Source organism: Oncorhynchus masou, unplaced genomic scaffold (genome assembly GCF_036934945.1).
Source record: "Oncorhynchus masou masou isolate Uvic2021 unplaced genomic scaffold, UVic_Omas_1.1 unplaced_scaffold_993, whole genome shotgun sequence".
In the NCBI taxonomy this organism is placed as follows: Eukaryota; Metazoa; Chordata; class Actinopteri; order Salmoniformes; family Salmonidae; genus Oncorhynchus; species Oncorhynchus masou.
In genome coordinates, this window is record NW_027016450.1 from 51,836 (window position 1) to 66,188 (window position 14,353).

The 14,353-nt window shown below is 43.0% G+C and overlaps 1 protein-coding gene across 1 annotated transcript in view; it reads right to left on the minus strand.

Annotated features, from left to right (window-relative positions):
- The window catches only part of LOC135538629 (neprilysin-like), a gene marked incomplete at its 3' end in the record, with an annotated part of 64,868 nt that extends 51,710 nt beyond the window's left edge, over positions 1-13,158 (minus strand). Inside the window, exons 1-2 of the mRNA XM_064964501.1 lie at positions 12,493-13,158; positions 2,461-2,640 (exon numbers count right to left, since the gene is read on the minus strand). Of these exons, the coding sequence (XP_064820573.1) occupies positions 2,461-2,640; positions 12,493-12,535 (223 nt within the window). The remainder of the gene's footprint in view (positions 1-2,460; positions 2,641-12,492) is intronic.
- Positions 13,159-14,353: the final 1,195 nt, after the last annotated feature.

The following is a 14,353-nucleotide window of genomic DNA, read 5'->3' on the forward strand; positions in this document are numbered from 1 at the left end:
TAACATTGTCACTACTTAACAAAGACTCTTCTTTTGGGGAGGATTCTAGAAAGGATACAATATCATTTGGTTTATTGTTTGAACAGTCGCTGATATTTGGTTATCAATGCAAAACAGGTTGCTTATTAAATGCCAAGCTAAACCAAGACAGCAATCTTGAAAATTAAGTGATTTTGAAGATGATTAGAATTCCACATCTGCAAGTAAAATATTCAGATGTATAATGAAATAATATTCCCTGGCAAATATTATTCTACTTGCCAGTGTAACCTGCAACATTATACCAGTTTGATATGCAGCTTGAATATATTCACTCCCATATCAGCTAAAAATACAATCATATCATGTTTTGGTCGAGGAGAAAAAACCCATATCTCGCAGCTGTTTTTATCAATAGCCTGGAATCACTAGATTTTACTTCTGTTTTTATCAATAGCCTGGAATCACTAGATTTTACTTCTGTTTTAATCAATAGCCTGGAATCACTAGATTTTACTTCTGTTTTTATCAATAGCCTGGAATCACTAGATTTTACTTCTGTTTTTATCAATAGCCTGGAATCACTAGATTTTACTTCTGTTTTTATCAATAGCCTGGAATCACTAGATTTTACTTCTGTTTTTATCAATAGCCTGGAATCACTAGATTTTACTTCTGTGTTTATCAATAGCCTGGAATCACTAGATTTTACTTCAAAACAAAATATCCTTTGGGGAGAATTGTAATAAGGCTGTTGTTTGGTGTATTGTTTGAACAGTCGCTGAGATAATTTTTGGTTTTCAATGCAAAATAGGCTATTTTGATGCATAACCTATAGCCTATAGATCAGATCAATGAACGATGCGAGCTTCATTGCCTACCCCCCCCCCCCTCATCCGTCCGTCCGTCCGTCCGTCCATGCAAGGTATGATATGTCGCGTTATAATTTTCATGTGACATGGGAGTACGTCAAATGTGTTGGGGGCACACTACAGTACAAGGAACCGTCCCTCTTGTGATGAAAAGACGACACTACGCTCTGAATCGTCCAGGCATTAAATAGACCTTCTGCCATAGAGCCTACAGTACATCAATCATAGCTCCTGGAATCTCTGTTCACCAAAGGGCCATAGAGGGAAGGACTTTATAGGCAGCAATAAAAACCTTTACAAACTTGGCCATTAATCAAATCAAATTGTATTAGTCACATGCACCGAATACAACAGTGAAATGCTTCCCAACGGCCCTTTCCATGTCATGTCCCCCTGTACTGACCCTCCAAAAACAACACTCAAGAGTCCTCGAGCAACCTGTTGAAAGCCCTGTTCCTTTAGTGGAGTGGGTTTCAGTTTTCAGAACACTCTACACGCTTCAACGCTCCTCTTGAGCTGACAAACGTTAATGGGGGGCCAATCTGCAGTTTGAACAATAACAACGCCGGTCACCACCACAGTTTTGCTGGGGGCTGGAGAAATGTAACCACTCTCAGAGTTATGGATGCAATGACTGACCATCCATGGTATCAAAATGATTTTTAAACCACGTTTTGAGGCTATTCAGTTTTTGCCATTTGAAAATGTTTAAAAAAAAAACATCTTATCTTTTGAGTTCCGATGAGGAACGACAGTTGACCTAAGCTAGTGAGGCATCTAAAAGTTATATTCTTCAAGAATCAATGGGTATTGATATCGTTCATATAAACGTCACAGAAAAATGTATGTAGCAACCGCATATTGCCCCCTCTTTTAACTCTGAAACTCACATATTAAATGTGCCGTAACATTTGACTGAAGGGTATTGTAACGGTCTGAGTGTAGTGGGTGAGGAGTCAGGCGCAGGGAGGGGAGTGTCCTTCGGTCGGAGTCGTGACAGGTATGTTTTATAAGGAGGGGGAGGAAATAATCAGTGGCAGCTAGTAGGCCGGCGACGACGACCGCCGAGCGCCACCCGAACGGGAAGGAGGTACAGGTATGTTTTAGGGTTCTCACTGACAGAAAGTAAGCTACACAAGAGTACAAGATTGCAACCGTAAGAATAGTAAACTTATCACTGATGTTGTTCCCTTCTCAATAGCACACGATGTGTCATCATACCACCATATCATCTGTTGAGATTAGAGGTCGACCGATTAATCGGAATTTGACGATTAATTAGGGCCGATTTCAAGTTTTCATAACAATCGGAAATTGGTATTTTTGGGCGCCGATTTTTATTTTATTTTTTATTTTATTTTTATTTAACTACGCAAGTCAGTTAAGAACACATTCTTATTTTCAATGACAGCCCAGGAACGGTGGGTTAACTGCCTTGTTCAGGGACAGAACGACAGATTTTCACTTTGTCAGCTCGGGATCCAATCTTGCAACCTTAACGTTTTAAAACTCCCTTTCATTTGTCTGACTGACTGTCTAAATGATTGATTCATTGATTCCTTGTTTGATTGATTGACATATTGATTGCTCTACAAGTTTCTCCACTCACCGCTATCAGTCCGTTGTGTGGCGAAGAGGATGATGAGGGCCACTATGACGATGAAGAGGAGGGAGACGATGGTGAGCAGGCCGATCTCCAGGGAGGTCCAGCGGGGCTTCTTAGCCGACTTAGGGGGGACGGTCTCCACCATGCTCAACACTCCTTCAGCTGCTGGCTGTAACGACTCACCTGGAGGGGAGGGAGGGGAGGGAAGAGACAAGAAAAGGTTTTAAATCAGAAATAATCTCCTTGAAAAATATAAACCAACTAAACATGATATCTCAGTGAAAGATGTGGCAACAACTCAGCTGTAAAACTAAAAGAACAACCCTCCACAACACCATGATAAAAAACAACCCTCCTCAACACCATGATAAAGAACAACCCTCCTCAACACCATGATAAAGAACAACCCTCAACACCATGATAAAGAACAACCCTCAACACCATGATAAAGAACAACCCTCAACACCATGATAAAGAACAACCCTCCTCAACACCATGATAAAGAACAACCCTCCTCAACACCATGATAAAGAACAACCCTCAACACCATGATAAAGAACAACCCTCAACACCATGATAAAGAACAACCCTCCTCAACACCATGATAAAGAACAACCCTCCTCAACACCATGATAAAGAACAACCCTCAACACCATGATAAAGAACAACCCTCCTCAACACCATGATAAAGAACAACCCTCAACACCATGATAAAGAACAACCCTCAACACCATGATAAAGAACAATCCTCAACACCATGATAAAGAACAACCTTCAACACCATGATAAAGAACAACCCTCCTCAACACCATAATAAAGAACAACCCTCAACACCATGATAAAGAACAACCCTCCTCAACACCATGATAAAGAACAACCCTCAACACCATGATAAAGAACAACCCTCCTCAACACCATGATAAAGAACAACCCTCCTCAACACCATGATAAAGAACAACCCTCAACACCATGACAAAGAACAACCCTCAACACCATGATAAAGAACCCTCCTCAACACCATGATAAAGAACAACCCTCCTCAACACCATGATAAAGAACAACCCTCAACACCATGATAAAAAACAACCCTCCTCAACACCATGATAAAGAACAACCCTCAACACCATGATAAAGAACAACCCTCCTCAACACCATGATAAAGAACAACCCTCCTCAACACCATGATAAAGAACAACCCTCCTCAACACCATGATAAAGAACAACCCTCCTCAACACCATGATAAAGAACAACCCTCAACACCATGATAAAGAACAACCCTCCTCAACACCATGATAAAGAACAACCCTCCTCAACACCATGATAAAGAACAACCCTCCTCAACACCATGATAAAGAACAACCCTCAACACCATGATAAAGAACAACCTTCAACACCATGATAAAGAACAACCCTCCTCAACACCATGATAAAGAACAACCCTCCTCAACACCATGATAAAGAACAACCCTCCTCAACACCATGATAAAGAACAACCCTCAACACCATGATAAAGAACAACCCTCCTCAACGCCATGATAAAGAACAACCCTCAACACCATGATAAAGAACAACCCTCCTCAACGCCATGATAAAGAACAACCCTCCTCAACACCATGATAAAGAACAACCCTCCTCAACGCCATGATAAAGAACAACCCTCAACACCATGATAAAGAACAACCCTCCTCAACGCCATGATAAAGAACAACCCTCCTCAACGCCATGATAAAGAACAACCCTCAACACCATGATAAAGAACAACCCTCAACACCATGATAAAGAACAACCCTCCTCAACACCATGATAAAGAACAACCCTCAACACCATGATAAAGAACAACCCTCAACACCATGATAAAGAACAACCCTCAACACCATGATAAAGAACAACCCTCAACACCATAATAAAGAACAACACCATTATTATCAGCTCTGCCTCTCAGTTATAGTTCAACTCCTCAGAAAAGTGTACGTATTTAGCTCTCCCTCAACAGGAAATGAAACCTTGTTGCCCGCACGTAAAGTACCACACACACACACACACACACACACACATACACACATTTCAATCTGGTGACCTGAGTCTGCAGAAGGGAGGGTCCTGCTGTTAGCTGGCTGAGATGAGAGCACCCGACCAGGGGACAAAGTCCCTCTGCCTCCATTTCACACACACATACACACACACACACACACACACACACACACACACACACACACACACACACACAGGTGTGTGATGTCTACTTCAAGTACGGCTTTAGAATGGTTGAACACGTAGATGGAACAGCACTGTCCATTACTGTTCTACATCTGTAACCTTGGCTTGTTAGGCACCTAACGTCAGGAACATTAGGAGGGCAGATAATTGGGCCTTTCAGTGGAGGAGCAGAACACACCAGACACTCTGACACCACTTTTGCTGCAACTCTTGATAATTGAGATGATGTGTCATCTCTTCAAGGCATCATATGATAGATGTGTCATCTCTTCAGGCATCATGTGATAGATGTGTCATCTCTTCAGGGCATCATATGATAGATGTGTCATCTCTTCAGGGCATCATATGATAGATGTGTCATCTCTTCAGGCATCATATGATAGATGTGTCATCTCTTCAAGGCATCATGTGATAGATGTGTCATCTCTTCAGGGCATCATATGTTAGATGTGTCATCTCTTCCGGGCATCATATGATAGATGTGTCATCTCTTCAAGGCATCATATGATAGATGTGTCGTCTCCTCAGGCATCATATGATAGATGTGTCATCTCTTCAAGGCATCATATGATAGATGTGTCGTCTCTTCAAGCATCATATGATAGATGTGTCGTCTCTTCAAGCATCATATGTTAGATGTGTCATCTCTTCAGACATCATGTGATAGATGTGTCATCTCTTCAGGGCATCATATGATAGATGTGTCGTCTCTTCAAGCATCATATGATAGATGTGTCGTCTCCTCAGGCATCATATGATAGATGTGTCATCTCCTCAGGCATCATGTGATAGATGTGTCGTCTCTTCAAGCATCATATGTTAGATGTGTCGTCTCCTCAGGCATCATATGATAGATGTGTCATCTCCTCAGGCATCATATGATAGATGTGTCATCTCCTCAGGCATCATATGTGATAGATGTGTCATCTCCTCAGGCATCATATGTGATAGATGTGTCGTCTCCCCAGGCATCATATGTGATAGATGTGTCGTCTCCTCAGGCATCATATGTGATAGATGTGTCATCTCCTCAGGCATCATATGTGATAGATGTGTCATCTCCTCAGGCATCATATGTGATAGATGTGTCATCTCCTCAGGCATCATATGATAGATGTGTCATCTCCTCAGGCATCATATGATAGATGTGTCGTCTCCCCAGGCATCATATGTGATAGATGTGTCGTCTCCTCAGGCATCATATGTGATAGATGTGTCATCTCCTCAGGCATCATATGTGATAGATGTGTCATCTCCTCAGGCATCATATGATAGATGTGTCGTCTCCTCAGGCATCATATGATAGATGTGTCGTCTCCTCAGGCATCATATGTGATAGATGTGTCGTCTCCTCAGGCATCATATGTGATAGATGTGTCATCTCCTCAGGCATCATATGTGATAGATGTGTCAAGTCCTCAGGCATCATATGATAGATGTGTCGTCTCCTCAGGCATCATGTGTGTCGTCTCCTCAGGCATCATATGAAAACTAAGGCATGTAGATATTCCATCATCCCAGTTGGCTCCAGTTCAGTGGTTGACAGACCGGAGTTGCTATATTTCACCCGGAAAAAAGACATTCGGGCTATAGGTTGATAATACATAGACTGAGAGACATATGGAGGGCTGCAGCAGGACTGTGTGTGTGAGCCATATTCCTGTCAGGCACTAGAGACAGACGGTAGTAGAGAGAGGGTAGTAGAGAGAGGGTAGTAGAGAGGGGGTAGTAGAGAGAGGGTAGTAGAGACGGTAGTATAGAGGGTAGTAGAGAGAGGGTAGTAGAGAGAGGGTAGTAGAGAGACGGTAGTAGAGAGAGGGTAGTAGAGAGGGTAGTAGAGAGAGGGTAGTAGAGAGAGGGTAGTAGAGAGACGGTAGTAGAGAGAGGGTAGTAGAGAGAGGGTAGTAGAGAGAGGGTAGTAGAGAGACGGTAGTCGAGAGAGGGTAGTAGAGAGACGGTAGTAGAGAGGGTAGTAGAGAGAGGGTAGTAGAGAGAGGGTAGTAGAGAGACGGTAGTAGAGAGAGGGTAGTAGAGAGAGGGTAGTAGAGAGACGGTAGTAGAGAGACGGTAGTAGAGAGACGGTAGTAGAGAGAGGGTAGTAGAGAGAGGGTAGTAGGGAGAGGGTAGTAGAGAGAGGGTAGTAGAGAGAGGGTAGTAGAGAGAGGGTAGTAGAGAGAGGGTAGTAGAGAGACGGTAGTAGAGAGAGGGTAGTAGAGAGAGGGTAGTGGAGAGAGGGTAGTAGAGAGACGGTAGTAGAGAGAGGGTAGTAGAGAGGGTAGTAGAGAGAGGGTAGTAGAGAGAGGGTAGTAGAGAGGGTAGTAGAGAGAGGGTAGTAGAGAGAGGGTAGTAGAGAGACGGTAGTAGAGAGAGGGTAGTAGAGAGAGGGTAGTAGAGAGACGGTAGTAGAGAGAGGGTAGTAGAGAGACGGTAGTAGAGAGACGGTAGTAGAGAGAGGGTAGTAGAGAGAGGGTAGTAGAGAGAGGGTAGTAGAGAGGGTAGTAGAGAGAGGGTAGTAGAGAGAGGGTAGTAGAGAGACGGTAGTAGAGAGACGGTAGTAGAGAGGGTAGTAGAGAGAGGGTAGTAGAGTGAGGGTAGTAGGGAGAGGGTAGTAGAGAGAGGGTAGTAGAGAGAGGGTAGTAGAAAGAGGGTAGTAGAGAGAGGGTAGTAGAAAGAGGGTAGTAGAGAGACGGTAGTAGAGATAGGGTAGTAGAGAGAGAGTAGTAGAGAGACGGTAGTAGAGAGAGGGTAGTAGAGAGACGGTAGTAGAGAGACGGTAGTAGAGAGACGGTAGTAGAGAGAGGGTAGTAGAGAGAGGGTAGTAGAGAGACGGTAGTAGAGAGAGGGTAGTAGAGAGAGGGTAGTAGGGAGAGGGTAGTAGAGAGAGGGTAGTAGAGAGGGTAGTAGAGAGAGGGTAGTAGAGAGAGGGTAGTAGAGAGACGGTAGTAGAGAGACGGTGGTAGTAGAGAGAGGGTAGTAGAGAGAGGGTAGTAGAGAGAGGGTAGTAGAGAGAGGGTAGTAGAGAGAGGGTAAATGATTTAGATGCACTATTGTAAAGTGGCTGTTCCACTGGATGTCAGAAGGTGAATTCACCAATTTGTAAGTCGCTCTGGATAAGAGCGTCTGCTAAATGACTTAAATGTAAATGTAAATGTAGTAGAGAGAGGGTAGTAGAGAGAGGGTAGTAGAGAGAGGGTAGTAGAGAGACGGTAGTAGAGAGACGGTGGTAGTAGAGAGAGGGTAGTAGAGAGAGGGTAGTAGAGAGACGGTAGTAGAGAGAGGGTAGTAGAGAGAGGGTAGTAGAGAGAGGGTAGTAGAGAGAGGGTAGTAGAGTGAGGGTAGTAGAGAGGGGGTAGTAGAGAGACGGTAGTAGAGAAAGGGTAGTAGAGAGAGGGTAATAGAGAGAGGGTAGTAGAGAGAGGGTAGTAGAGAGAGGGTAGTAGAGAGAGGGTAGTAGAGAGAGGGTAGTAGAGAGTGGGTAGTAGAGAGAGGGTAGTAGAGAGACGGTAGTAGAGAGGGTAGTAGAGAGAGGGCAGTAGAGAGAGGGTAGTAGAGAGAGGGTAGTAGAGAGACGGTAGTAGAGAGACGGTGGTAGTAGAGAGAGGGTAGTAGAGAGAGGGTAGTAGAGAGAGGGTAGTAGAGAGAGGGTAGTAAGAGAGAGGGTAGTAAGAGAGAGGGTAGTAGAGAGAGGGTAGTAGAGAGGGTAGTAGAGAGAGGGTAGTAGAGACGGTAGTATAGAGGGTAGTAGAGAGAGGGTAGTAGAGAGAGGGTAGTAGAGAAAGGGTAGTAGAGAGAGGGTAGTAGAGAGAGGGTAGTAGAGAGAGGGTAGTAGAGAGACGGTAGTAGAGAGGGTAGTAGAGAGAGGGTAGTAGAGAGGGTAGTAGAGAGAGGGTAGTAGAGACGGTAGTATAGAGGGTAGTAGAGAGAGGGTAGTAGAGAGAGGGTAGTAGAGAAAGGGTAGTAGAGAGAGGGTAGTAGAGACGGTAGTAGAGAGAGGGTAGTAGAGAGAGGGTAGTAGAGAGAGGGTAGTAGAGAGAGGGTAGTAGAGAGACGGTAGTAGAGAGGGTAGTAGAGAGAGGGTAGTAGAGAGGGTAGTAGAGAGGGTAGTAGAGAGAGGGTAGTAGAGAGAGGGTAGTGTAGAGAGGGTAGTAGAGAGACGGTAGTAGAGAGACGGTAGTAGAGACGGTAGAAGAGAGGGTAGTAGAGAGAGGTTAGTAGAGAGAGGGTGGTGTAGAGACGGTAGTAGAGAGACGGTAGTAGAGAGAGGGTAGTAGAGAGAGGGTAGTAGAGAGAGGGTAGTAGAGAGAGGGTAGTAGAGAGGGTAGTAGAGAGAGGGTAGTAGAGAGGGTAGTAGAGAGAGGGTAGTAGAGAGAGGGTAGTGTAGAGAGACGGTAGTAGAGAGAAGGTAGTAGAGAGGTTTTGTTCTTTCTGGATTCCATTAGAGATGACATCACATAGAAAGAGACAGGATTTTGTTATTTCTGGATTCCATTAGAGATGACATCACAGAGAAAGAGACAGGGTTTTGTTCTTTCTGGATTCCATTAGAGATGACATCACAGAGAAAGAGACAGGGTTTTGTTCTTTCTGGATTCCATTAGAGATGACATCACAGAGAAAGAGACAGGGTTTTGTTCTTTCTGGATTCCATTAGAGATGACATTACAGAGAAAGAGACAGGGTTTTGTTCTTTCTGGATTCCATTAGAGATGACATTGCAGAGAAAGAGACAGGGTTTTGTTCTTTCTGGATTCCATTAGAGATGACATTACAGAGAAAGAGACAGGGTTTTGTTCTTTCTGGATTCCATTAGAGATGACATCGCAGAGAAAGAGACAGGGTTTTGTTCTTTCTGGATTCCATTAGAGATGACATCACAGAGAAAGAGACAGGGTTTTGTTCTTTCTGGATTCCATTAGAGATGACATCACAGAGAAAGAGACAGGGTTTTGTTCTTTCTGGATTCCATTAGAGATGACATCACAGAGAAAGAGACAGGGTTTTGTTCTTTCTGGATTCCATTAGAGATGACATTACAGAGAAAGAGACAGGGTTTTGTTCTTTCTGGATTCCATTAGAGATGACATCACACAGAAAGAGACAGGGTTTTGTTCTTTCTGGATTCCATTAGAGATGACATCACAGAGAAAGAGACAGGGTTTTGTTCTTTCTGGATTCCATTAGAGATGACATTACAGAGAAAGAGACAGGGTTTTGTTCTTTCTGGATTCCATTAGAGATGACATCGCAGAGAAAGAGACAGGGTTTTGTTCTTTCTGGGTTCCATTAGAGATGACATCGCAGAGAAAGAGACAGGGTTTTGTTCTTTCTGGATTCCATTAGAGATGACATCACAGAGAAAGAGACAGGGTTTTGTTCTTTCTGGATTCCATTAGAGATGACATCACAGAGAAAGAGACAGGATTTTGTTCTTTCTGGATTCCATTAGAGATGACATTACAGAGAAAGAGACAGGGTTTTGTTCTTTCTGGATTCCATTAGAGATGACATTACAGAGAAAGAGACAGGGTTTTGTTCTTTCTGGATTCCATTAGAGATGACATTACAGAGAAAGAGACAGGGTTTTGTTCTTTCTGGATTCCATTAGAGATGACATTACAGAGAAAGAGACAGGGTTTTGTTCTTTCTGGATTCCATTAGAGATGACATCACATAGAAAGAGACAGGATTTTGTTGTTTCTGGATTCCATTAGAGATGACATCACAGAGAAAGAGACAGGGTTTTGTTCTTTCTGGATTCCATTAGAGATGACATCACAGAGAAAGAGACAGGATTTTGTTGTTTCTGGATTCCATTAGAGATGACATCACAGAGAAAGAGACAAGGTTTTGTTCTATCTGGATTCCATTAGAGATGACATCACAGAGAAAGAGACAGGGCAACCATTCTTACAATTACAACAATTGAACCCTGCAAGATTCTGTTCTTAATTATACAACTACATTTGTTGCCAAAGTGGAGATGCTGAATGTTACAGTAGTGATACAATAGTACACTATGAAAGGTCCAGTGGTCTACTATTGTGAAAAAAAATGTTTAAAAAAAATATATAGATTTTGAAAAACATCATAAACATTTTTTGTAATTATTCTGCTTTTCCAGGGTTGCTGCAGCACCATCAGAACCCTTACCTCCCGCGGCTATGATGTAGCATTTAGGAGTGAGACACTGTGTCCTCTTACTGTAGGAGTGAGACACTGTGTCCTCTTACTGTAGAAGTGAGACACTGTGACATCTTACAGTAGAAGTGAGACACTGTGACCTCTTACTGTAGAAGTGAGACACTGTGACCTCTTACTGTAGAAGTGAGACACTGTGACATCTTACTGTAGAAGTGAGACACTGTGACATCTTACTGTAGAAGTGAGACACTGTGTCCTCTTACTGTAGAAGTGAGACAGTGTGACATCTTACTGTAGAAGTGAGACACTGTGACATCTTACTGTAGAAGTGAGACACTGTGACCTCTTACTGTAGAAGTGAGACACTGTGACCTCTTACTGTAGAAGTGAGACACTGTGACATCTTACTGTAGAAGTGAGACACTGTGACATCTTACTGTAGAAGTGAGACACTGTGTCCTCTTACTGTAGAAGTGAGACAGTGTGACATCTTACTGTAGAAGTGAGACACTGTGACATCTTACTGTAGAAGTGAGACACTGTGACATCTTACTGTAGAAGTGAGACACTGTGACATCTTACTGTAGGGCATGAGTTGTAGGTGGCACTTACAGTAGGCCTATGTCTCTCACACATTAGAATACACACACACACACACTGTCTCAATCATATTGTCTCGCACACACGTCTGTTTATGTGTGATGCATGGGGGCTCCAGATGGGTTTAAGACTCCACACACACAAACACACACACACACACAAAGTATTTGTTTATGATCATTTTCTGTTACTCTGATTAATCTGAAACATCACAATCCCCCTGAGACTTCACAAACCACTTCAAAATTAAACTCATGTTTTGCTTTAACCCCCCACACACACACACACACACACACACACACACACACACACACACACACACACACACACACACACACACGCACACACACACACACACACACACACACACACACACACACACACACACACACACACACACACACACACACACACACACACACACACACCTTAACTTAAGCCTATTCCCTTAAATGATGGTTCCACTGAGACATTATTGTTAAGTTTACAAATGTCTAGATGATAAAACGTGTCTATGACTGAAACGCAACGGGATAAACACTTGAATATCACGTGGCCTATCAGTGGGCTATATTTATCAGAACCTAGCCCCTATTGGGAATCATTACAACGGAGAGTATCACATATATTCATGACTGTCCCCAACACAACACAACTCCAAACGGTATTTTATTTACAGACATGTCAAAGCTGACTGGTGTCAAATATGTCCACATACTTTGACAAAGATCCATCCCCAAACACATTCTAGTCTTTGCGAAAGTGTGTGCAAAGGGGAAGCTAGTAATATAAAACATTTGATTGTGTCTAAAATGATGACATCTATAAACGCATGATCATATCTGGCGAGAGACACTGAATGGCCAAGAAGGAAATGGAGCTGAGTGCACATAGGACAATAAATTAATTTCCTAACTGTTGCACATCAAATAAGAGCAAAGAAAACTCCGAGGGGTGATATGGTGATCAACACTTGAATGCCACTTGTCACAGACAGACACACACACACACAGAGAGAGAGACCAAGCATCACAGAGCAATATTTAGAACAGTGTTGGCTCGGGTAACTGACTTACCAGGTGTCTCTGGAAATTTTCGATCGATGATGTATATGGGCATTACATCCACCAATCAAACGTCCGTCAAAGGTCAATCAGATGCGTGGAGAGAATACGACCTGGAAATCGATATTGATGAGAATGTGGAATACCTGTTTAGTTTATTAGGATCCCCATTAGCTACAGCATATGCAGCAACTACTCTTCCTTTCTTGCTGTCTTTTCGTAGGTTTCAAGCACAACCCGCCTCTCTCTTCCCTTGTTGGCACAGAACGAGCACACAAGCTTATCTCGCCTACCTGTTAACGCCACGAGCCTACAACATCCCCCAGCCAGAGTCCAAGACGGTTGTATTTATATCTATATTGAACGGACGCTTGAGCGAGAAATGTAGGATAGATCAACGGAAAACTCCAATGACCGGCATGTGAACGTGTGACCTGGCAGTGAAGTTCCCCTGTTACCGGTTACCGATACGTTGCCACTCTAAAAGGCGGCGTTAAGAAGTGAGCCTGTTAACGAAGCTCGAGCTGCGAGCAGATGAGTAGCGCGCCACCAAGTCGCTCCTAAATAGCTGGGTCGAGCGGTTTTCGCCTGGAGCGAATGGGTTGCCTATACCGCGGTTCGGTCAGACATGCTTGATGATGGTTGATTCTTGCCTCTGATGATGAATGTATTGCTTGTTCAAACTCCCTTATCTCAAATGTAAGTTGCAACAAACCCTGGGTCAGGGCCAGGCTCAAATTGTACATTGCGCAATGATCTTCATCCTCATTCTTTGAGGCCTTTACTGCCTGGTCTTTAGAACAGAGCAACCACAGACTTCACACAATAGTTTACACATGCAGACATGAGTTTCATCGAGGAATGGCAAAGTTGTCCCACTGGACACATAGCCCACTTTTAAAACCAAATGTCTGCACAATATACACAAGTCTGAGCTAATATTTCTTAGTTGATAAGAGTTGATATTTTATCTTAGTGATACTGTGCCTCTCTTAAAAAAAAACTATAGTTTTGGCAAGTCGGTTAGGACATCTACTTTGTGCATGACACAAGTCATTTTTCCATCAATTGCTTACAGACGGATTATTTAACTTATAATTCACTGTATCACAATTCCAGTGGGTCAGAAGTCGGAAGTTTACATACATACATATCTCAAAAAACTCAGTTTTTCACAATTCCTCACATTTAATCCCAGTAAGAAGTCCCTGTTTTATGGCAGTTAGTATCACCACTTTATTTTAATAATGTGAAATGTCAGAATAGAGAGAGATTAGAGTAGAGAATGATTTATTTGAGCTTTTATTTCTTTCATCACATTCCCAGTGTGTCAGAAGTTTACATACACTCAATTAGTATTTGGTAGCATTGCCTGTAAATTGTTTAACTTCAGTCAAACGTTCCGTGTAGCCTTCCACAAGCTTCCCACAATAAGTTGGGTGAATTTTGGCCCATTCCTCCTGACAGAGCTGGTGTAACGGAGTCAGGTTTGTAGGCCTCCTTGCTCACACACGCTTTTTCAGTTTTGCCCACACATTTTCTATAGGATTGAGGTCAGGGCTTTGTGATGGCCACTCCAATACCTTGACTTTGTTGTCCTTAATCCATTTTGCCACAACTTTGGAATTATGCTTGGTGTCACTGTCCATTTAGAAGACCGATTTCCGACCAGCTTTGACTTCATGACTGATGTTTTGAGATGTTGCTTCAATATATCCACATAATGTTCCTGCCTCATGATGCCATCTATTTTGTGAAGTGCACCAGTCCCTCCTGCAGCGGAGGTGGTATCTTCAGGCGTTTGGAAAATGTTCCAAAGGATGAACCAGACTTGTGGTGGTCTGAATTTCTTTTCTGAGGTCTTGGCTGATTT